The sequence below is a fragment of the Varanus komodoensis genome, unplaced genomic scaffold (genome assembly GCF_004798865.1).
Source record: "Varanus komodoensis strain SLA01 unplaced genomic scaffold, ASM479886v1 scaffold11, whole genome shotgun sequence".
NCBI lineage: Eukaryota > Metazoa > Chordata > Lepidosauria > Squamata > Varanidae > Varanus > Varanus komodoensis.
In genome coordinates, this window is record NW_025335317.1 from 1689533 (window position 1) to 1713086 (window position 23554).

General features: G+C 47.8%; 2 protein-coding genes across 2 annotated transcripts; one reads left to right on the forward strand and one right to left on the reverse strand.

Moving 5' to 3' along the window:
• Positions 1 to 3244: 3244 nt before the first annotated feature.
• CBY2 (chibby family member 2) lies at positions 3245 to 4162 on the reverse strand. The gene has a single exon (XM_044420048.1). It carries the CDS (start codon positions 4160 to 4162, stop codon positions 3245 to 3247), a length of 918 nt encoding a protein of 305 aa, XP_044275983.1.
• A 3829-nt stretch (positions 4163 to 7991) lies between these two features.
• On the forward strand, positions 7992 to 23500 carry ERICH6B (glutamate rich 6B). The gene is made up of 12 exons (XM_044420050.1): positions 7992 to 8358; positions 9259 to 9301; positions 9771 to 9863; positions 10816 to 10918; positions 13617 to 13730; positions 15329 to 15483; positions 17189 to 17253; positions 17640 to 17764; positions 19772 to 19860; positions 20104 to 20256; positions 21893 to 22121; positions 23267 to 23500. Exons 1-12 carry the CDS (start codon positions 7992 to 7994, stop codon positions 23498 to 23500), a joined length of 1770 nt encoding a protein of 589 aa, XP_044275985.1.
• Positions 23501 to 23554: the final 54 nt, after the last annotated feature.

Here is a 23554-nt window from a genome sequence, read left to right on the forward strand (position 1 = left end):
CCGTTCGGGGCCAGGAGCCCTTTGCAGGGCCTCGGGCCTGAGCCGCTTGTGCACAGCCACCAGCATTGCAGGGGTGGGGTGGATTCATCCATTCATCTGTCACATGTGTATGCCGCCCCATAATCCAATGCTCTCTGGGTGGCTCACAGTGCAATAGAAAATGGAGATAAAATGCAGATTAAAATCAATAACAATAGCGAATAAACAAATAGGATTAGAATAGAATATAAATACAAAAAATACATAGCACAGGAGGAAATAAGCACAACAACCCAGTAAGAGCTGGCAGTAAAGAAGACAGCAGCAAACAAATCCAATCTAAAAACATGCTGAATAAAAATGTCTTGGCTCCAAAAGCTTTGAAGCCAAGGCTGGAGTTTTGCCTTCTTGGCAACATGCCCAAAGTGAAGTGAGCTCCATCTAGTCATTCTTATTTATGTGTTTGTTTAACATTTTTGTATACAGTTGCAATAGCCTCTTGGCTCTCTGGATGGTTTACATAACAAAATCATAAAACAAAGACTACATAAAACAATCAAAACCTCAATGGCAATAAACAATAAAATGATACAAGATCCTCAGCCTAATAATAGGGATGAATGTTAAGGTAGAAAGTTCTTGGTAATTTTATTTATTTATTTATTGAGAGTTTTTGTATGCCGTCCCTTCACTTAATGCATGTTCTACTACCCATCTCTCAGAACTTAAGCCAAGGTCGTCAATGAACTCTGCATGACCCTTTGACAGCTGAAAGTTTCATGTTAGAACACTGGAAGGTCAATAACCGAATGGGCTGAGGATTTGAAGACATTTTCAGATTTTGAACAGTTGATGTTTAGTGTACTGCACAAACGGATGACTGCTAGGATATCTGGTCTGCTTTTTTGAAGTCTGTGTATAATTCTCTCTAATAATAGTACTAAATTCTGCTATGCATAAAATATGTAGGGATGGCACTCATAATGCATTCACTCAAATTTGAGGTTGGAAAGCTGTAATGCTTTATTTTTTAATTTTGTTTTAGGTTTTGGTTTTGAAAGGCACAAAGAACAATGTCAAAGGAGCTAACACAAAATCTTCCTGCTTAATACCTCTGTTGCTGCACTGATTCTGCTGTGCGTTGAGTCAGTGCCAGGTTGGGATGGCCTGATGAAATCCTGTGCCAACCAGACAACTCATCCCAAGCCACGCTGCTCCACGCTGCCCCCTCAGCTGTGCCAGTGGACTTCTTGCAAGAATTGCACTCTGTGCATGCTCTGCTGAAGGAACAATTGAAGCAGGCTAAGTCCACATACAAAGGGGTTGCTGCCGCTTGCTGCCAGCAGGGCATATATTGGCATGTGGGGGTTGGTTCTTGTTGTTTGCTGAGTGTTCACCTTCCCCCTCCCCCTCCAGGAAATTGGCAGAGCACCATACCAGCTGCTTCCCAACTGCAAATCAGCCCGGTGTGGTGTTCAGACCCGTGTGGCTCCCATTGCTGAAAATACACCCAGTATTTTCACTGTTGCCGCTTGTCCCTGCTCCTGGCCAGGCACCCCCTCTGCTCCCGGAGGCAGCTCTGCCCCACATTCTGTTGCAGGGGAGGAAGAGATTGAAGTGCAAACAGTCTGCATCCATGCCCCACCTTACTTAGATGTGTCCATTCCCGGTTCAGTTCCCTCAGAAGCCGGGGTGAAGCAGCCCTTCCCCGGGGAGCCCTCCTAGGAAGGGGGCTGATGTTGGGCATGAGGACAATGGCTGCTGGACGGTCCCCAGGAGAATCGGAAGACAGGGAGGCGGAGAGGCCTGGGGGCGGGGGGTGAGCATGGGGGCCATGCTGGGGCACTGAGAGGAGAGAAGTGGGGCCGCCCTTCTCGAGGCCAGGCTCTCCACGTGGGCAGGCAGTTGCTGGGAAGGACCAAGTGGTACAGCCAGTGGGAGAGGACTCAGAACGGGCGTTTCTCGGACACGGACGAGCCAGGCCTGGCTCTGGATTCCGTGATGCTTCATCAGCAGAGGAGGGCAGCCTGGTTTGTTGACCGGCGTGCAGGCAGGAGTCATGCCTGCTTTCAGAAGGCCCCACCCGAAGGGGCTTGTTCAGAAGGAGAGTTCCTGGAGGGGAATCCTAGATCCACTCTGCACCTGGAAACACTGGTCAATAAAGAACATTTTACAAGAAGGCTCTGTGGCTTTGAATGTGCGAAGGGAGGGACCCAGCTCACGACAGCTGGTGGGAGAGCAAACCCGTCCCTGCAGTGCCTTCCCTGGCACTTGCTAGATCTGGTTCCTGCCTCGCCTCGCCACGTTGCCACCAAACCTCACTGGCTCCACCTGCTGCTGCTCCAGAATCCCGCTGGTTACACTGCAGCACGCACGTACCGGTTGCTTCCTGAGCACAGTCAGAACAAGCCCTAGTTCTGCATTCACACAAACACCACACTTAGAAAGGAAAATTCCTCCATCAGAAAAATATAGAGCAGGCACAAACTTTTAGCCTTGTGTTGCCCAGACGGTAAATATTCCTGTTGCGTCCCAATTTTACTCTATATTTCAGAGAGAGAGAGAGAGAGAGAACTTCTTGCCATTGGATCCAATGGGCTTCTTGGCCCCTTACAACTTTCCTGTTCTGTGTTTTTCTGAAACCATCATCTGGTTCAGATAATGCACTAGGCCCAGCTGGTTAAGGAAATCCCACAGGAAGCTGCAGTGTGCTAGAATGGCTTACAAGCTGTGACCAACCATCCCGTGAGAATCAAATTTGGACAGCACACTGAGCCACCGTGGCTTCATGTCTGCTCTGGCTAAGTAGATAGTACAAACCAGGTCAATGACGACCGTGCTCAGCTTAAATCAGGAATCGAGTGCTTCTCGTCTCTTCCCCTTTGCATGCCCACAGCTTAATCAGGTTCATTAATGTGCAGCTAAATGGCCTAGCCTTGTGTTCAAGCAGAGCTGACGGCCAGCTCGGACTCAAAGGGTGCGTATATTCAGGAAGCTGAACAAATAACACCAAATAATTAAAAATACGAAGCCAGGACATTTCTAGATCCTTGCTTAAAGATTAGGTGAAGTGCTTTGTAAAGGGAACGTGAGATAATTGTAAACGTTTAAAAAACCCACTGTTTTTCTGATTCCGCAACTGACCTTTATTAGGCTCTACATCACAGGAGAGGTGATGTTGCACATGTGAGCTGCCTGGTATTCAGCCTACCCTCTCTCCCTGTGGCCATGCTGGTTTCAGCAACCCTCAGTCTTCTTCTGACTCTTAGGTGGAAGTAAAAGAGTTCAGTTCCTCTTGCAGGACACCCATCTGAGCAATAATCTTACTGATGGCACCTTTGATGGCATTTTGCTGGAACTTCAGTTTGTTGTTCTCCTCTTGAAGCATCTTGTTTCCTCCTTGAATAGTCAGGAGGTCCAGCTTCTGTTCCATAGCCACACGTTTTTCTCTTAGGAGAAAGAGTACAGTTTGGTTCACTTTCTGGAGAGCATCAAGTGCCTCATTATCGTCTAATGGCAATAAAGAGGTTTTGCTTTTTCCGTGCACTTGCACTGCACCGACCTCCTCTTGGCTTTCTTGGGCAGCTTGTGCTGCTTCGGTCAGTGCCGGTCTGTTTTGAGTTTCCTGGACTATCGTCTGGCTGGTGTCCTGGGAGGGGACGTCCTCCTTTGCTAACAACTGAGTGGACGGCTTTTCCTTCTGTGGGGCTGCAGGAGGTTTCTTTTCCTCGGGGAAGACCTTCAAAACCACATTATTTTCCCGAAGGAGCTGGAGGGCTTTGCTCTCTTCTTGGATAACTGGATGGAGTTTGTTTTCTATACCATCCTGGAGTCCACCCATGACTGGAAGAGCCACCAAGGGCTTCTTCTGGTGCTGGAGGACCTGCTGGAGGCTCTCATCATAGATCACCTGGATGCCTTTGTTCTCCATCCTTAAGCACTGCAGGGCTTTGTTCTCTTCCCGAAGAGCCCGGTTTTCCACTCGGAGAGCCTTGTTCTCCTCCCAGAGGGCCTTGTTCTCCTCCCAGAGGGACCAGTCGTTGTACACCTTATTGGAGTGCTTCTTGTGGGATTCCGCAGAGGAAGGGAACGCTGATTGAATGTAGCTTTCGTTCACCCACTTGCCATCTAGGAAGATGAAGGTGTCATCACTGAGCTTGACCTTTGGTGGGATGTAATCCATCTTCCCCGTCCAGTAGCTGCATGTAAGGGAGACTGTGGTGCTGGATTACTGCAGAAAATGAAAAGAGACACACGGAACAATTTTCTCCTGGTAATAAGCAATGCCGAGCTCTGAGATTCATGCTGTTGAAACAATATACCAAGACCCAAAATACATTGCATTAGTCATGAAGACGTTATTTAAAATTACGCAAGAATGCAAAACTGTTCTCAAGTTAATAGGAAGTAGATTCCCACAGGTCTAGTAGGAGGTCTTTAAGCATGAGCAGATTTCCTCTATGAGAATTCCTTTACTTGTCCTCCGACAAGTTAAGCACGATGGGCTTGTAAAGTCGTTCATAGGAGAATTTCAAGAAAAGTGGTAAGTCTACCTGGAACACCTTAACATGGTGAGGGGATCAAGAGTGTCAAAGACTCTGGGAGCCAGACTGCCTTGGTAGGGTGGTCTCCTACCAGGGTCACCCCAGGCTGAATGATGGAAGCAAAGGCACCAGGCTAACCTGCATCCACCTTCTGTGGGAGCAACACGCACATCTGCAGAAGAGAAGGGGTATCTCTGATGGGAACGGAGCAGAGAAACCCCTGAAGGGCAGCTACGGGGCAGCCAGCACAGTTGAAGGCAACGCTGGCAGAGGATCATTCACAGACAACGGCAGCGACACTCAAACTAACGCTGGTTAGCTCCTGAGCGGAAGAAAGCTATGGGAAACGACTTCTGCATCTTCTCTCCTTGAAACCCCTATGATGAAACAATCCCACATTCAGCAAGAGAGAGTGGCAGGAGAAGAGACTCCCAGGTGGGGAGGCATGCGGGGAGCTCCAGGGGAAGAGCAAGGGACCAGTACAAGCAGCCCTGTTGCTCATGACGCAACTAGGCCAAAGCCGAGGGGAGGTCTAGCGGCTGGCATGCACAGAGGGGAAAGGAACGTCCCACGCTGCCTAACACATGCGTAACACCAAGACTCAGCATGACGGAGGTATGAACCAAAGCAAACTGGAAACCGTAAAGCACAAAAAGGAGTGGCGAAACATCTCGGTACTTGGTGTGGGTGACCTGGAGTGGACATTTCCAATCACACAAAGTGTTTTATTCTGCAAATGACAAACTCAGAAGAAATGGAGTGGCTGCAATGCAGAGGCAAGGTGAGCACAGGCAGTGAGAGGCTCCTATGTGAAATCTGACTGAGCAACATCGATCAGAATTAGTGGAAGCCTATAGACATGGCCACCAATCGGTTCTGTGCTCCAACAACAGTTGCTGAAGAAGAAGCAGCAGAAAATTTTTATGCGGAAAGGAATAATGCACCAAAATGTTTATAAGCCACCCAGAGAACCTTTGGGTTACGGGGCAGCATAGACATGGAATGAAATTAATAAAGTTGGTAATCCTAGCTGAGTGGAACACAAAAGTAGACAACACAGCAGTAGACAGGAAATATTTGCAAAATCTTCGAGCATAAGACTGCTAGACTCGGGACTTAAGCAGCTTCTGCAGTGCAATGTGGTGTGCGGTATTTTTCCTCCCTTCCCGGATGGCAAGCAGGTGGAAAATTGTGACTGGGGAAAAATCATCACAGCATATATAACCCCAGACCTAATTTTACTCCACTTCCAGGCTCCTTTAAACTGTCTCATACTTTGCCCCCTTGTAGGTTGTTCGGCGGATTAGGGGGCAAAGCACTTGCTTCCGGTTCTGATTTGCCCTGATCCCTGAATTCCTTTCACAGCAAAGCAGTCAGAGTCCTTAGCATTATAAAACACCGGATTTAGGAAGGCCAACCATTTTCTTTTAGCACCTAATCACCCTCTAGAACACCACAAACTGAGAAGGGGGCTTAATGAGATCACATCTCTTCATAAATGATTTCTTCAAGGTTTGTGCTCCTGGAAGAGTAATGCTCAGTCCTCACCAGGTGGTTTGGGGATTCTACTTTTTAAATTTTTGAACAAGTGTTATTTTGTGTTTGTCAGGCCTTCCCAGAGTATGTTGAAATCACGAGCTTCTCTCTTCCCCCTGTCCTACTCCACCTTGTGTGTAATATTACAGAGCCCCAATTGGAGCTGGCTGCCACTCTATCTTCTCATCTTCAAACTTCACCATGTGGTCTGCAGAAGGAAGGGTTTTGTTCTTGTTTTTCCTTCTTTGGGATAAAACAGGTTGTACAGGCTTGAAGCTAGGTGTGCCAGTTAGCTGAGGTGGATACGAGAGGCTGGGGAGCGATGCCTGAAGTATGGGGATGCACTTGACAGAATCATTATACTTACTTGTCTTCTTTCTGAAAAATGCTTTTCGTGGTTTCCCGGTGCTTTCGGTTTTTGCGCTGGCCTTACACCTGAGACTGCATAATGAAAGGAGGGCTGCTTACTCCTCTTCTTGCTTTGAGCTGGTTTCTAGTCCTGGGGCAGCCTGTCACGGAGCCATGCAACAGAAGGGTGTGTCAGCACCATTGTGACATGGAAGCTGCATCCAAGGACCTGGCCACAGCCCAGCTCAGTTCTGAATGAAGGAGGTAATTTTTCAAATCCATTTTGGCTTCAGTTGGAGTCCCCATCAAGCGTTCCCAAATAATAGTTTCTGAGAATCATTGTAAAATATTGCAGCTACTGGACGTAGGGTGAAATACCAGTTGTAGGCATTGGCTAACTTTGTAACCGGTGGGGATGCATTATTGCTCCTCCTAGTTTTGCCCTTGTAAATGGATCCCTTACACCACCTGTGTGAGCTGATTGTTTCGAGGAACACGAGTGGTATACCATACGCAATACTGGTGCTCTTCATATTCATGTGTCTTTTCAAGTGGCTCTTGCAGGTTCAGACAGCTGTACGACTCGTTACCGCCAGTGTGGAAATGGCAGAGTTAGACTTGGGCCGGAAAGACCCGTGTTTAAGCTTCCATTCAGCCAGTCTCTCTCCCCAGTGTACTTCACAGAACTGTGAATACGGATTGGGTTAGCCCGCACGTGTGCTGCTGTTAGTTCCTTAGAGGAAGGGATGCAACAGAAACGGGGTAAGGACGGTCATTCCTGGGCCAGGCAAGTTTTTTGTACTGCCAAGCCCTTGGACCACACCATGGAGAGAACGCGGACTCTGACTAGCAAGAAGCAAGCAAAACGGCGCTCACACGCACGTTGCCTTAGATCTTGCCGCTTCTGGGCATGAAGGGCAAGACCGCAGAGGTGCTGTGTGGCCTGCACGCCCGGGCACTCCCTGTTCCATGCAGAAAACAGTTTCAACCTAGCTATGTTAACATGTCCCTAAAATTAGCCCCTGTTCCAGTGAACTGGACAATGGCCAATGTAGCGCCAATTAAAAAAAGAAAAAGGATCCAGGAGAGATCTGAGGAATTACAGTCGACTGCAGCTGCCTGCTAGACATGCATAGCATTGCCAGTGTGGCCCCAGCCCAGTGCATAGCTGTAAGGGACCAGGCTCGGGCTGCAGTCGAGATTTTAAAGCTGTGATTCTGTTCCTTTGGGCTTCTCCTCTTTAATGCATGTTAGCAGGGGGTCTCTACCAGTGTTTCATTCCAAAATAAGGCTAGGCCAGAGTTCAAGCCTGTTTGGGAACATTTTGCACATGCCTGAAGGGATGTTTCTATCAGGTGGGATTCCAGTATAGAGGAGAACGATCTTAGCTAATAATACAGGAACTTTTAGATCTATCGTGAATTTCTGAAACTGATGACTCAAGTATCAACTCAAACTGAACACTGTGGAAGTTTAATGGCAGCAGGGATGGCCATTTCTTTCCACTGGTGATTGAAAGGCTGCAGTGATGATAAACTGCCCTCCCTCCCTTTCAGAGTTCAGTCTACTTTAGGCATTGAAAATATGTCGAATGGACCGAATTCGTCGGAGTCCCCAGCAGAGGAGGGTAAAGTCCAGTCCCAGTTGGAAATAATGCCTTCTGGATGCCAGCTGCTGGAGCTCAAACCTTCCAGCTTGCGTCTCACTGTAGAAAATGTTAAAAAACTGGAAGAGGAATATCCTGTTGCTGGATCTGTTCTCACCAGACTGTCAGTCGAAGCCTTTGTAAAGCAGAGCAATCAGTTTTTAAACAGGAGTGAAACTAGTACTGATGGAAGCAAGAAGCAGAATCTGTCCGAGGAAAAAGATTCAGAGACAGCTTCCATGGTTCCTCACAAAGAAGATAGCTCTGAAGATTGCCCAAAAAAGGTTGAAGCCGTTTCAGAAAAAGGTAGCTGCAGATTGTTTCCCTGATTTATAGTTTGACGTGGTTTTCTTGAAGTATTTTATAGCCTGGGTGGCAGAATATATTATATGCAGAATATCTGTGACTGAATTTCTGAACATCATTTTTAGCTTCTGATATTTTTATTTTAAAATTGCTAATATGACAGGGGGAAGGAAAACAGCAACAATAAAACCAATAAATTTATGCTAAGTGTTCACGACATCATTTTAAAAAGTTTGGTTTGTCTATTTCACATGTACACAATAAGCATAAACAGTAGATACACACCGTTCCTGACACAGGAGAAGAAAGGGACGTTCAGATAGGCAGTTTCTAAGCAAGTCCAAAGTGAACTGATTGAGGATTTGCTTCCTAAAGATATGTGCCTTCTTTTTGCCCAAGTCTTTGCAAGTTTTAAACAATACAAACCCCGCAAAACCTGCTTTGTGGGATGAGTATGTGTAATAGGAAGTGTGTTCCCTATTTGCCATTTTCAGAGCATGTGGATTTACCCTTTTCAAAGTCTGGACCAAAGCACTGATATAGACATTAAAGATTAAACTTGGGGGCCAAAAGGCATTATTATTATTATTATAACATTTCTGGCTGCATCCAACCTTTGAAGCTACTAACCTTGAGAGGAGGCCGATTTTCTTCTGCAGAATCAGCGAATTGCTGTTTCTTAGCTGTGAGTCCTCATCAGTAAAGAGGGACAAGATCTCTCTTTGCTGGGTTTTACTGGGAAAATTAAAGAAAGATGTGGGGACCTGGAGAAGAAGCTATGGAATGATGGGCTACAGAAATGCATTGAGAATATATCTGCTATCAATAAAGCCAGTGAAATGGCAAAAGAAAAAAAATCATCTACTTATTTTCTTCTATTGTTTTGTTCCCTTCCTTCAGATCACCAGACAAGATCTTCTGTACTTGAGACTGCATCTTTGAAGTAAGGGGACTATCATTTACCTTCAGTAACGTTCTTTTCTGCAGCACATTTAGATCAGTGATTGAACTATGTCCAGGTAACCCATTAAGCCAGTTATTAAACTGTTATAGTCTCAGAGCTGTGCTAGATTTCTGAGCAAGGGTCAGGCAAGGTAATGAAACTCTGGGCTATCTTGCTCAGAATGTAAGCGCGAGTCTTCCTCCCAGCACAGGGCTGTCTCCCAACAGTTGCTCCATGGGAAGAGTCTGAGAAAATGTTCTATGTTGGTAATGCTTGTTGTGGTTTTAAAAATGAAATTTGATGTTACTTTGTAAGGTGCCCTGGAAGAGCTTATATGTGGAAAGATGGGATAAGAATACTTGGAATATATAAATAGTCCCCCTGAGACAGCAGCATTTATGTGGAACATCTCCCCCCCCCCCCACAACCCCAGGAAGTCTCCTCTGAAAATTTCTTTTCCCTTTGACAGAAAACACGAAGTTGCTGATTTGGAGACTCAGACAGAATGGAGTTATTCTGATATGTCATCCACAGATTCAAGTGAGCAAAGCACACGCATAAGGCAATTGTGCTGGACTTAATCAAATCACAGGGCCCCAGAAGAGCAGAGTTGGAAGGAACCACAAAGGCTGCCGAGTCCAGCCCCCTGCTGTTGCAGGACACCATGTCACACCATCCCACTCGGGTGGCTGTCCTGAAAGAAATAGTTCTGCCTGCAGAAGAGTATGCTATTTAAAAAGATACAGCCCTGTGTTTGCATTGAAAAATGGTGTGACTGGTATTGGTGTTGTTTGTTTGCATTTAAATAGTTGTTTTACACGCCTGCTTTCTTTGCGTTAAGCTGCTTTACCCTGGACTACTGCAAGATGATAGGCCTTGCATAGTAATAAGGAGAAATGTGAAAACAGGATAGAAAGATATTCCATAAAATCTGTACTATCAATATTTGGGATAAGAGTTAGGTAATGTTTGGTAATGTTTCCAATATTCCTCATATAGGAGGAAAGAAAATGGACCACAGAAGTATGGATAGAAAGCAGAAACATGACCGTGCAGAAACTGAGGGTGAGTTCTAGAATAGCAATGTTTGCTGAACATTATTTGGTAAGCACAACTAAATACTCTCCTGTCAGGATTTATTGATCTTTAGAAACAATCCTTTGGATGAACAATGAACTCTAATGAGTAAAGGTACTTCAGTGAAATCTCAGATACAGGAATGCCAGAGCCATTCCTTGTCCCAATTCAAATGGATCCTTCTAGAATGGAGTCTTACGTTTGCCATCGGATAGTTGCGGCAGTCAAGAGAGGCGTATGTGTGTGTGGATGCACGGCCCACCCCAGATGAATGGGGCTGCATTAGTTTCTCCCAAGATGGAGCCGTCCAAGGCTGTTGCCTCAGGATGTGAACCAGGACTGGACAGGGCGGCAGGGCTGGAACTGTTAGCCCGAAAGCCATGCCCGGCAGGCCAGCTCATGTGGGCTGTCCCTCCTGTCGCCCCTTGCGCCTGAAGAGCGATTTTCCCCATAAGGCCTGGGACGCTGGATGACTTGGACTGCCGCAAGCACCCCGGAAGCAAAGACTGCTCTCGGTTGCACGCAAGTCAGCCTTTGCACGTAACGGGTGCGAGGGTGATGATGCGGGGGGCAGGGTCGGTGCACTCCCCTCCCCTCCCCTCTCTAAACAACAGAGACCCGGAACGCCCGGATAGAATAGTTCCCCAAAGTGCTGTCCCGATACTTCCTGCTCAGAGCTGCCTGATGGCAGAGGTAGCCCTGCCCTGCCTGTGCGTGCTCTGCACCTGATTCCTGGCTCTATGCATAAGCAAATGCATTCGGATGAGTGTGCCTCAGGTAGGTGTTCAAGGACTGAGGTGCTGTTTTCACAGAGAAATCCCACCGCAGAGGAGACGGAAGAGAAGAGGAGCTGGCCAGTAGAGGTACGTCAAATCAGGGGAAGAAGTTGCTGGGTGTCCCATTTGTGTACTGTTCCACAACCGCCTGTGCAGGGCCAGGTGTGAAGGCCCCCTTCCAGGTAACAGTAACAATGGGGCAGACCCCTGCCAGCACCTCTCTGTCACGGGGCACCACACTGGAATTAACACCTCAGTATTCCCAGTGGTTGCTTGTATAGCCTGTTTTGACAACCTGCAAAGCCCAGAGTTTTAGTAGCTCCTGCTGCCCTTTAGCCTACCTTTCGCATTATGATCTGAGTTCGCAAGTCCGCGTCACCACATGCTCGCCGCAGCCGAGGCTTCCAAAGGACGCTGCAGCTTATTTGCAAACTCTGCCACTCCGCAAGTGGCATTCGGTGCTGTGCAAAAGTTCTTGCCGAGGAGCACCTTACAGAACGTTCTTCGGGGCCACGTAGAACCAGGAGCAAAGCGCACGCAGGCACGTTTCGCTATGTGGGCACACACGCGGAGCCCAGCGCGCACACGCCTTCCGACGGCTTGTGCACCTCCAGGGTTCTAGATCTGTGGTTTTCAGCCTTTCCGCAGCTGTGGACCAGCAAAAGCAGGGAAACCACCTCAAGGACCAAAAAGCGTCGTACACGTAACACAGTATTCTGTGTATTGATTTCCAAAGACAATACCCAAAAAATGAAAAATTTCCAAAACGACCAGAAACCCAGCAACAAAAAATGCCAACGAAAGAGCAAAAACCCGAAATCGGTGCCGCGTGGCTCCCATTCGGCTCCCACCCAGCTGTCTCTCCCCTGCCCGGCCCCACCTTGGCCACCGGCACGCCTCCTGCAAACGCCACGCCAGCCAAGGAACAGGTGGGGGAGCATAGCCAGCCCCGTGCCAGTCTGCAGTGAGCGGGGTGCACCCCCCCCCGCCATGGACTGGCAGGAGAGCCCCTGCAGCTGGTGCTGCTCCGCGGACGGGGGGTTGAAACCCCCGTCCTAGAAGCCCCGGGAGACGGGCAGCATCGCAGCCACAGCAAGAGCACTGGGAGCGCAGGGCGGGAACCGGCACGTGGCCCAGCGGTGCCCAGGAGGGCGGCGCTGTGAGTGCTGGACCTGCAGTGCGGTGCTGGCCCACAGCTCTGCTGGGAAGGAGGGCCTCGTTGCCAAGGCTGCTCGCGAGGAGCCCTCCGTGGGCACGGCACTCTTTGCAAAGGGGCCCCGGTGACTGGCAGGAACCTTGGCCTGCCCCTGAGGCAGTGCTCCCTCCCGCAGCAGGGCTGGCCTCGCAGTGAACCCCCGAAGGTCTAGGCAACCCAGGTTCCCCGGCACCAGCTCCTCTTAGAGGGCTCCTCCGCTGGGGGTGGGACAGAGCAGCAATTCGGGAACCTGCGTTTCTTTGACGTCTCCCTTTTCTGCTCCAAACCAACATCTATTCCAGTCTAAATATGGAAACTTCTACATTAGTCTTCTGAGATGGCGTCTTTCTGGTTGTGTCTCGTGATTTTTGGCACAGCTGAGAAGGGCTTGGGGAGGTGTAAGACTGGATTATCTCGAAGGGATGCTGCACGGGTGATGCCTATCCCTCGGGTTTGCAACCAGTGTCTGTTACATTTTGGACAAAGTAGAAAAAAAGATGAAACAGAGTAAAGGGTTGCTCTGCTTTCAGCTCTGTTTTTCCTGCTGAAAGACTTCCAATGCATTTGTCGTGATATTTCAAATTAGGCTTTCTTCCAGTTGAAGAGGAACTTGTAGAGATGACGACCCTGTTCCAAGCTGAGGTGAGGCTAAAAGGTTGGAAGGGGAGGCCTGGAAGGGATCCCGGGAGCTGTGCAAGGAAATTCTACTGAATTAAGTGTAGCCTTCCCTTTCTGAAATGGATAATTTGTTGGTAGCTCTTTCGTCCAGCAATTTAAACAAAGGATGCGACTCCTTTTCTCCATAGAAGACACTTCCATGTAGGAATTAAATGAAACCCACATTATGTTCATCATGCAATGTGGCAAAATGCATGTTGATACCGTTATCACATGGCAGCATCTAGTCAAAATACTGGGGTGCCGCGAGCGGGTGACAGGAACTAAGGATCACCTTGAAGACCTGGAAGCTTAAGGAGCGGAAGAAATTCCTACTCCTCCACAGAAAATGTCTGTTAGCTTTTAAAGCATTTTTTCCAGAGATACAAACATGGATTTCCCATGAAATGAAAACAAAACTTTTCAGCAATCCCTGAAAAGACAGTCTCCTTATAATGGATTAGCCAATAAAAATGTGATTTTTCCAAAAGTATATGAGAAGGTTATTTGACTGTGAGGCTTAACTGCAACCAGCTGCATTTGAAATTTGTCTGTGTGTGTTTGCTTTAACCATTTGTCTTGCTTGTTTGCCTGCTTCTCCCCCTTCGAGGACCACTCCATCACAGATCTGTGCCACCTTGGTTGCTGTGAGTTTTGCAGCAGTCACCTTATGCCTATACCAACAGCAGAGGAACTGAATGAGAAACCAGAAGCAGTAGAAAATGTGCGTAGAACCTCATGATGGGCAATTCGCTGTTCTGACCAATGTCTGAGTCTCAGAATTAGCGTTCCCAGTTGGACAAAGTGTGCTTTAAAATAGCACCAAGGCGCTGGGGTTTACCTGGTTAAGATCTATGTGAGACTCTAAAGAACTGGACTGGCAGAAAATGGAAGCAGGGGAACACTGACCCCAAACATACCCTTTCGGTTTTGCAGTGGAGGCTGTGAGTGCGGTGAGATGGGGGCGGAGGGAACTATAATTAGAAACATGGAAACAGAGCATGACAGAAGGGGCCTCCCGGGCCATCTGGTCTGACCCCCGGCTCCAGCCGGCTCCGCTCACGACATGCCCACCATGTGCGTGTCCAGCCTATCCTTGAACACCCACACCGATGGGGCCTCAACCGCCTCCCATGGAAGCCCATTCCACACCCTCGGGGTCCTAACCATCAGGAAGCACTTCCTGGCATCTAACAGCATCTAATTAACAGCATCTAATCCATCCTGTATCACCCCGCTTTGCTCACAGTAATTACAGGGCAACACAGTTATAGAAATATAAAATTAAGACTTTGCACTGTAACGGCTTGCAACACCAAATCAAAGTTCTGTGTGTCTATGCAAAAATGCAGAGCTATAACCTAAATGGTACTGTATCTGCATCAAGAGCACTGGACTGGGATTCAGGTGTTCTGGGTTTGAGTCCCTGTTCAGCCATGGACCTCCCTGGGTAAGTTTGGGCCAGTCGCAGACTCTCAGCCCAGCCTGTCTCACAGGGTTGTTGTTGTTGTTATGAGGAGAAGATCAAGAAGACAAGAATTATGTAAAGCCACCTTGAGTTCCTTGGAAAGAAAAAGGGTGGGATATAAATATAAGAAATAAAAACCAATCCATAAAATGGCCCTTTAAGGTTCCTTTGTTTTTGTGTTTAGTTTTTAGCTCAAATAACTATGCACAAATGCAAAGAAGTAAAATAATAGAGGCATTTTAATTAAGAGAGGGTGGATTGACAGCTCCTCTTGCCCCTTCACAAAGGAATCTGGCTCCTGGCCTCTCAACCTTCCTGGGGTGAGCCCGGCTGACACCCCCCGCCCCCCTGGTGTGCCTCTGCTCAAAAGCAAATAGGCACAACACACACCTCCTTTGTGGACTTTCCAGAGAGTCTGCACCACTGAAGACTGTGTGACCTACTTGTGAGTAAGGCCACTGAGCATCATCTGATTTAGAGGAACTTGAAAGGCTGTCACAGTGAGGAGAACCAGGAGCAATTCTTGATTACTGCAGAGTGCAAGACATGGAATAACGGGCTGAAATTACGGGAAGCCAGACTCTGGCCGGATATCAGAACACCACTCCTGGCTGTCAGAGCAGAGGGGTGATGGAGCCCGTGCCCGAGGCAGGTGGGGGGCTCTCCCACACGGGGGCATCCAAGGGGCACTGGGACAGCCGCTTGGCAGGGACTTGTGCTCCCGCGAGATGGCCTGACCAGCCCTCCCGACTCCACTCTTCTAAACTGTTGTGCTTTTCCCAGAGGTTATTTTATACTGAAAGACAAATTCCCATCTCAGAGTAGCGCTCCTCTGAGGATTGTGCCTTTTGTAGTTTCTCTGTTGCAGAACATACAAAGAGGTCTTTGAGTGTGTGGTCCAGGAGCTCCTGGAAAGCAATGCCCCTGAAAGCGAAATCGACATCAGTCCTCACCCACGCCTTTCGCAGGCGCTGATGGAGAGCAAGACTAAGAAGCTGATAAAGGACGAGTGAGCGACCTTGGGGTGGATCCCTCCGGAGGGAGGGAGGCCCCTCAGCTGCCGTGCCGAGCACTTCCTGAGCATAGAGTAACTGCTGCCTCCAAGGCCACCCGTGGCAAAAGTGCCTGCCACTGAGAGGAGCCCAAAGAGGCAGAACCCTCCTTAATCTTTAAAGCCTTCCCAGGCATGGATTTGAGCCCCCTGCCCCCACTCTCTCCCTTTCAATGTGCCCTCGTTCAGACAAGGCAATGAAGCCACCCAGAGACTTTTAGTATCGGGACGGCGTATAAAAGCTTTAAATAGATACATCACTCCATTTTGGCTGAGCACTTGGAACTTTTGAAAAACCTAATGCATATTGGCGTTGTATTTTAATTTTACTATGTTTTATGGTTTGTTTGTTGTTATTTATTTTTCCCTGAGTTTTAAATATATTTATATTGCACTGTGAGCCACCCAGAGAGACTTTGGCTATGGGGCGGCATACAAATGGAAAAAAGAAAGAAAGAAATGTAGTGCCACATATGCCTATGTGTGGCTGAGCAGAGAGCAGAGGTGTTTGCCACAAACAACACAATCTGCTTTCTCAACAGCCACACCAGGGCTGCTGCACCGGGGAGGTGACCCAGCTCCTCAGCACTGAGTCCCCTGGCCCAGCTTGGAGTCAAGGGATCTGTGTGGTCCTTCCAGTTGAGGAAAGAGGAGGTGGATCAGGCCCCTGGAGAAAGGGGCCCTCATGAATTGGCGAGCACTTTGCATTCAGACTGGGAGGATGCCCAGACTTCCCATTCTGAACTGGAGCTTCTGCAACACTTTGAGAGGAGATCCAGAGTCAGTCCACTTTGATTTGGGACTGCGCCTGGGCCCAGGTTCTGAAATCCTGTGCGTCATGCTTTCCCCCTGCCTATCGTGGGAAAGCCAAACGCGGCTATTGCTTTCCCCCTCTTGTGCAGAACTGCACGATATTTGCAGGCACAATGGCTCTGGGGGGCAGCTCCACCCCCCACGCGCCAGGGAAAGCACTGTGAAGGTTTTACCTATCTCTGTGGTTTGCTTTAAAAGAAAAATGGGTGGGGTGTCAGTAACTTTTGCTTAATGATGATTGCAGGGCTGGTGGCCCCTCCAGGGGGACCAACCCAAATTTCAGAACAATAGTTGCAGACAGGCAGTGGTGTGCAAAAGGATTTGGTGGTGCGATTTATTTAACTTTCCCTTTTTATTTTTGGTTTTTTTTGGGGGGGCAGTACATATTAGAAAGGTGCACATCGAAGAGGGGCCCCATAAAAGAAATCTGCAAATATGGGTGCAGGTGCTGAGGACTTAGGATGTCTGAAAACCAGCTTTAGGCTTTCTTCATAGCAAAGCTTGGTGTTGTTAGAAGAATAGCCATCTCGTCCCTCCTGGAAAGCAAAGTTTCGAAGCCCCTGGCAGAATGTGCCCTAGGAACAGAAGTGGGGCTCCCTCCCACTCCCACATTCAGAAAAACAAAGGAAAATCATGCTATTTGGGTGCATGAAGCCCAGCTCATCTCGGCAAAGCTTTGGGTTTCCCAGGAAAGTGCACGTATACTCAGGAGCCCAGAGAATGGAGTGAAGTTGCCTCCTCCTGCTCACGGCATGGGCTTTGCTGAATCCAGTCTACTCCCCTGTTCTGATCCAGACATGTGGAATGAAATGTTTGTCACTATAAATTATTTTCAAATATATTTCCCCAGGCTAGAGGAGCGAGGCTTTGAGAGCTACAGAGAAATACTTAAGCAGTTTATGAGGTTTGGCCAATGTGAGTACAAAGCTTGTGTTGGTTTCAGAATCAAGAGCATCCAATTCCCCTTCTACCTCCTTCCAAAATTCCAAAAACGTTTCCTGTCACATTGTTCCTACTTGCATCTAGCAAAGCAGACAGCCCCGGAGGACACTTGGTTGTTATATTTTCCCTGCTGAAATTCCCACCCAGTATGTCCCAACTTCACACTTCAGACAAAGATGACTCATCTTTCCCCCAAAACCAACAGGAAAGATGAGGGCTGGAGCCAAGGGTGCTATGGTACTGCCATCCATTTATCTTGTGGTAATGATGCATTCTATACATCCCTTCCCAGAAGCGTCATCGACGTTACAGGCTTACACTCCAAATGTGCCAATAATCTCCTCTCACAACCCTTTTAGGTACCACAATTAAATTCCGATTATCGGACCATCCGCCAAAGCCTCAAACAGCTGCTAAGAAGCGTCCTCCACAGCCCAAAGAACTACTGAAGATAGATGTGGAATTCAAAGCAGAGCAATTAAAGGTGAATAGATACCCTAATTTATTGTGACGACTCGCACATACTGCGGTGCCCTCTACGAACGTAGGAAAAGCCATGCTGTAATAGGACGGTGGTCCATCTAGTCTAGCCCTCTGTTCTCACAATGGCAAACCAGCTCAAGCACTGGGAGGGGGGAGCACAAGAGATGCACCCTCCCATGGGGCTCAGCAACTGGCCGGCAGCCATTGACCTCCTTCTCCTCCATGAATTTGCCCAATCCCCTCAGATTGGTGGCCATCGCTATTTCCTGTGGCAGCGAAGTCCACCGTTTCCCTACACGCTGTGTTCAGCTGTACTTCCTCTGATCTAGCTTGAATCTCTCACCAGGCAGCCTCATGGGATCACCCCAGGTTCTTGCATTAAATGCCTCCCTTTCCACTCTCTGCACCCCATGCACAATTTTAAGCACCCCTGTCAAGTCACTATTTTCCTAAGCGAAACAATGAGGCTGTTGTAACTGTTCCTCACAATGGAGTTGCTCCAGCTCTGGTCGTTTTAGTTGCCCTTCTCAGCACCTTTCCCAACTCAGTAAGGATCCTTGTCAGGTTCAGGGACCAGAACGCTATGCCTGGAGTTTTTCCTCTTCAGAGCACATTGGGACAACGTTTCCACCACGACCCCAAAATCGGGTTTTGATCAGCACTGCTCCCTCGGCTCCCATCAGATCCCATCAGCCTATACCTGAAGTGGGGTTTTTTGGCCCCAGCATGCGTTACTTTACCCTTGCTTACACTGGACTGCATTGCCATTTGAGGCTCATTCTCCCAGCTTGGAGAGACCCCTCTGGCGCTCCCCACAATCCATTTTGATTTTAGTTGAGTGTTATCAACAAACTTGGCCACTTCACTGCTTAGTTCCAATTCCAGGCTATTTATGGTCAAAAAGCATCAGTCCTAATGCAGAACGCCGGGGGGACCCCACTGCTTCCATCCGTCCATTGGGAACAATGTTTTTCCCATGTTCTGCTTCTGTTCTTCGACCAGTTCCTTAACTGATCCACAGGACAACCCCCTTCCCCACCTTTTCACGAGCGCTAAATTTGCTCGGGAGCCTTGGGGAGGGACTTCGTCAAAAGTCTTTCGGACGTCCAGTGAACAATGACCACATGAGTCGCCCTGTCCACATGCTTATTGATACTCCCAAGTAACTCTAATAGTGAGGCAGGACTTACCTTTGCAGGAGAAGTGTTGATCCTTTCCCAGCTGAGCTTTCCCTCTCTGTGCCGACTGATTCTGCCTTTAGTCCTGCTTTCGAGGAATTTACCCGGAACAGACAGTAAGGCTGTGATTAAGACATTAAAGCTTGTAATTCCCTCACTTGCTCTGGATCCCTTTGTAAAGATTGCTGTTGCTTTGGCCTTTCTCCTGTCCTCTGGTAGAGAGGCTTAATCCTAGGGACACATTATGTTTATCTTTAAGCAAGTCAGCAATTTCTTTAATTTCAACTTTTTAAGAACTCCAGGATGGATTTCATCTTGGTCTAGCCATTTATCAACTTTCAGGTTTGTCAATAGGATTGAGAATTTCATCTTTTGTCACGTTTTTGTCTATCATCATTGTCTTCCTTAATTCCTTAGACTCCTTGAATACATGAGTTCAGGAATAGGTGTCTTCTGTTTCCCTGGCTGTGAAGACAGATTAAAAGAATTCGTCCTGCTTCTCCACAATCTCCTTATCCCCCTTTAGGGCTCCTTTAATTCCATTATCATCCAATGGCCTAAGTGTCCCTCTGGCTGGTTTCTTTGTTCTGATATATTAAAGTATTCTTAATTTTTGGCCTTGATGTTGGCCAATTCATCTGCAGAACTATTTATTAAACTAATAATTAGAACCAATTATTAAACATTCATAAACAGACACATCCTCTGATTTTCATGCTGATATCCATGATTTATTTCCTCCAATATATTCTAGTATTTGTGCAGCATTCCAGAAGGAGTGTAAACTGGCTTGCTCTTATTTTTCATATTTTATTTTGCTTTTCCCTCAGATTTGCCATCCTGAGAAGTTTGTGAAAAGATACTATCCTGATGGAAAGATATTCTTTCTTCTGTTTCCAGATGGAACAGGCCAAATTTAATATCCAGCAGTAACTAGACTTTTAGAGGGATGATGCAGGATTTGAGATGGAAAGACATTTCATCCTGGGACTGTTCTGGGGAAGTATGGGAAACCGTAAGAGGGTTTCGGAGGAAGGGATTAGAGGAAATACAATTATCTTGGGAAAAGGATAGAAGGACATAAAAATAAAATAAAAGGGAACTCTAAGGCTAAGGGGTCTTGCATGGATGTGAAGGTTTCTTTCCTTAGCGCTTAATTTAGCTACCCATCAGGTAATATTGCTGTCCTCATTACCTACCTAAAGGACGTTCAGTACACCTACATACTTCTCAGCGACAGCCCTTCTCATGCAGTTCAGGCTTTCTTCTCCAATCAAGGCTTTGCAGCGTGTTATTATCAAAATGGAAAACTCAGGTAGGTAGGGAGACAGCCTTCAATCGGTCCTTTCAAGTGGCACAGGTGTTTTGTAGCTTCTTTCTAAAGCTTGGATAATTGATTTTGTGAACTGCCCAGAGGCCCATGTAGGTTAATAGAAAATGAAGGCAGGCAGGCAGGCAGGCAGGCAGTGGATTCTGCACAAGGCTTGGCAGTATCTGCAGATTTCCCAACTTTAAATTGTCCAAAATCATTTCAGTACACAGTGGAATGAAGTGTTCTGAACGTTCGGTTTCCATAGGTACCAACTCCTTCACCTGAATGTGGCCCGGACAGATGGCAGCAGCGTGCCTGAGGCCTTCTCTGCCCCAGGGACTGTCCTGCACACACAGCCCAGGATGCGGGAGGACTTGCAACCGCACCGAGTCAGTTGTGCAAGCAGCCTCCAGACTCCAGCAAAGCCATCGAGCACTTCCAGGGCAACCTGAAGCAAGCAGAGATGCTGCTTCCTGGGGGAGGCAGAGCAGCAGGTGTCCCAGAGCGGAGCTCTGCCAACCTGGCTCTTCCAGGTGTCTCTGCTAGAGTTGGGGGTTCCTCTAGGAAGCGATAAATCCCCCTGGAGTCAGTGGTGGGTTCCACCTGTGGGGTGGAATTCCCATTTGCAGCAGGGAATCCGTGGCGTGGAAAGGGCTTTCCCCAAGAGCTCAATGAAAATAATGCCAAACAAGCATTCCTTGGTACTCACGATCAGCCATTCTGCCATGCCAGCTTTTAATCCCAGAGACTTTTCAGTCTTGACATGATCACTAAAACATGCAGCGCTGGGAGTCTGGGCTGAGGTGAAGCGGCTCCATCTGAGTGCAGCTGCTGACGCCGGCCAGCGCCAAAAGGGCCCGCATGTTCCTCAGGCCATTGGCGTCGAGGCAAGGTGGACTGGACGTGACAGACGTGTGCTGTGCGTTGCTCTGCCCGCTAGCCAAGGAGCTCTGCGTGGCAGTGAAGAGCCCCCGCTCCCGCTTCGCCCTCGTAAGACGGTGAGGTTACGCAGAGGGGCAAGCGGCTGGTCCAGGCACATCCAGGCACGTCCATCTGGCAGCGACGGGATTCACACGACGCCGTGCACCCCCGGCTTGCGTGCCTTTTGCCTGAACCACGTGTCATGGGTTGATAACTATCCTGGCTGGATTCAGACAACCTGAAAAACTATCCCAGCTTATCATGCTGTGTAGTCCCAGTCAGTGACTGCATTCACAAGACACTCTAAGCCCTACTGGGAGAATATTTGGGATGCTGTTGGAATGTTGCTGAGCATATTGCTCCCCATTAACAATAATGCACATATTAATATGCATATTGCAATACTGAATGCAAATATTAATACTTCCCTCTAGCCAAAAGCCGTTTCTTTCTGTTCTTTTACCTCTCATTGGATTCCTCTGTCAAATAATGGACTCCTTGTTACAATCTGCCCAGTAATAGACTCCAGAGACGTTAAAATCATGACTTATATCTGCACAGATTCATGCATGAAAGTAAGTGAAGCTGCAATAAACCCCCACAATGAGGGGCCGATGTGTTTTGAGGTGCTCGTGGCTGGGAATTTTACTGCTGTATCTGTTCTCCCTTTACCAAAAATCACAGAATGTAAGTGTTTTAATTTGTTTGCTCTCAACAGGGTTAATCTGGATCTTTGCCTTGGTTCCTACTTTGATCCAAAAGGAGTAAGACTGAAACACTGGAACTGGTGGGACACCGATTGCCATGTTCATGCACCACCTTTCCAGCCCATCTGCATTCAGCTGAATGTTTGCATTCAGGTTAAAATTGAAGCCCAGGATCAGATTTTCCTAACTTTCACTAAGCTTCATGACTGCCTCCAACTGAACGTTGGTGCAAGACTCAAAGTAAGTGCCTGAGGCCCCCCCGGTACAGACGGGAAATCTCAGATGCACTCTTGCGGTGGAAGGATGTGGTTCACTTTGGCTAAATCAAAATGGAAAGCTGAAGAATGAGTATGGATAGCTCATGATCGGCTGTGTATGACTATAGTATTTTACTCCTTTAAATAATAGATATTTATGGAAGGGATCCCTCATCCCATGAGAGGGAATTCAACACTCCCAAAAAAGAACATCTGGTATATACTTTGAGCAAAATCATGTGATTTGTTTTCACTTCTTTGTATATTTTTTGTACTTCATTGTCAACAATCGTAGTTTTCATGTTTCTCTGTGTAAAACCTCTGCAGGTAAACGGGACTTCATCCTGCATAAAAACTGACCATGACTTGTGTCGTGCAAACCTGTAGGCCATGTTAGTATCATGGTGCATTTAATAGAAGCCTTTTCCATGCATCTTTCCAGTAAAATGGTTCAAAATGTTGCCACGTGGCATTGCAAAGGTGCTGCCGCTGCTGGGGTCTTCCCCCACCCCATGAGACCCTGGACCTTTTTCTCCAAGTGCGCTTTCCATGGGAAGTCATGCGCCTTTCAGTAGACTGGCCAACACACTAGTCACCACTTCATTTATGCAATGGATTCCGTGATGGATCCACTGATCGTGGGATCTTGGCTCAACCGGAGCAGCCTGGCCAGGAGGAAAGGGCAGGGCGGACGGAGAAGGAAGCTCAGCAGTGAACTGTCCTGCCCTCCTTTCGCTTCTGGTGCTCCAAAATCACATGGTTTCCCAGTTCCGTGCTGCCCTGCCAGGAGAAAAGGTACCCGAGTTCAGATTGTCCAGGGCTCAACCAAGACCGCACAACTCACGCCGGTGGCTTCAGGAGCAGAGTTTCTGCAGGAAGCGGCAGGTCTCGCGCTGGCTTTGGGTAGGAGGTGCGTGTTGGCCTAGGTGGTTTGCCCTACTTAGAAAGGCAATGCTTAGGGAGGTTCTGTATTTGTGGACTTTAACAGGTGAATGTAGTTGTGTCCAGAGGTGTTTCCAGCTAAATATGCTTCAGCTAAAGCTTGGTCGAATCCTTACGGGGTAAATGCAACTTTCACTTTGTTTGCTTCTGGTGCAAGCTGTATTTTTCTGGCTTGGATTTTTGCAGCTGAAAGATCCAAACATGCTGCATTTCCTTAAAAGTTCTGAAGCTGGGAGACAGCTAAGCCACTCCAAGGTTCTGAAGATCAGAAGTATCTTATCCAGCCTTCAGAAACTACTGAAAAAAATCTGTTCTTTTCCACCTGAACGAACGGAGGACCAGCATAGTCTCATAAAAGACCTCTGTGACCTGGTGCATTTGCGACAGAAAAGGACAGCTCAAGCTAAGCAAACGCAGTGAGAAGCCCCAGTCAAAGCTGGGGAGTCAGTTTCATAGAGGAATGATTAAAATTAT

Coding starts and splice junctions, on each gene's coding strand:
- CBY2 (XM_044420048.1), bottom strand. CDS start 4,162: ATGGATTACATCCCACCAAAGGTCAAGCTCAGTGATGACACCTTCATC.
- ERICH6B (XM_044420050.1), top strand. CDS start 7,992: ATGTCGAATGGACCGAATTCGTCGGAGTCCCCAGCAGAGGAGGGTAAA. Junction 19,861..20,103: donor GATGGAACAGGCCAAATTTA/ATATCCAGCAGT, acceptor CGCTTAATTTAG/CTACCCATCAGGTAATATTG. Junction 20,257..21,892: donor TATCAAAATGGAAAACTCAG/GTAGGTAGGGAG, acceptor TGCTCTCAACAG/GGTTAATCTGGATCTTTGCC.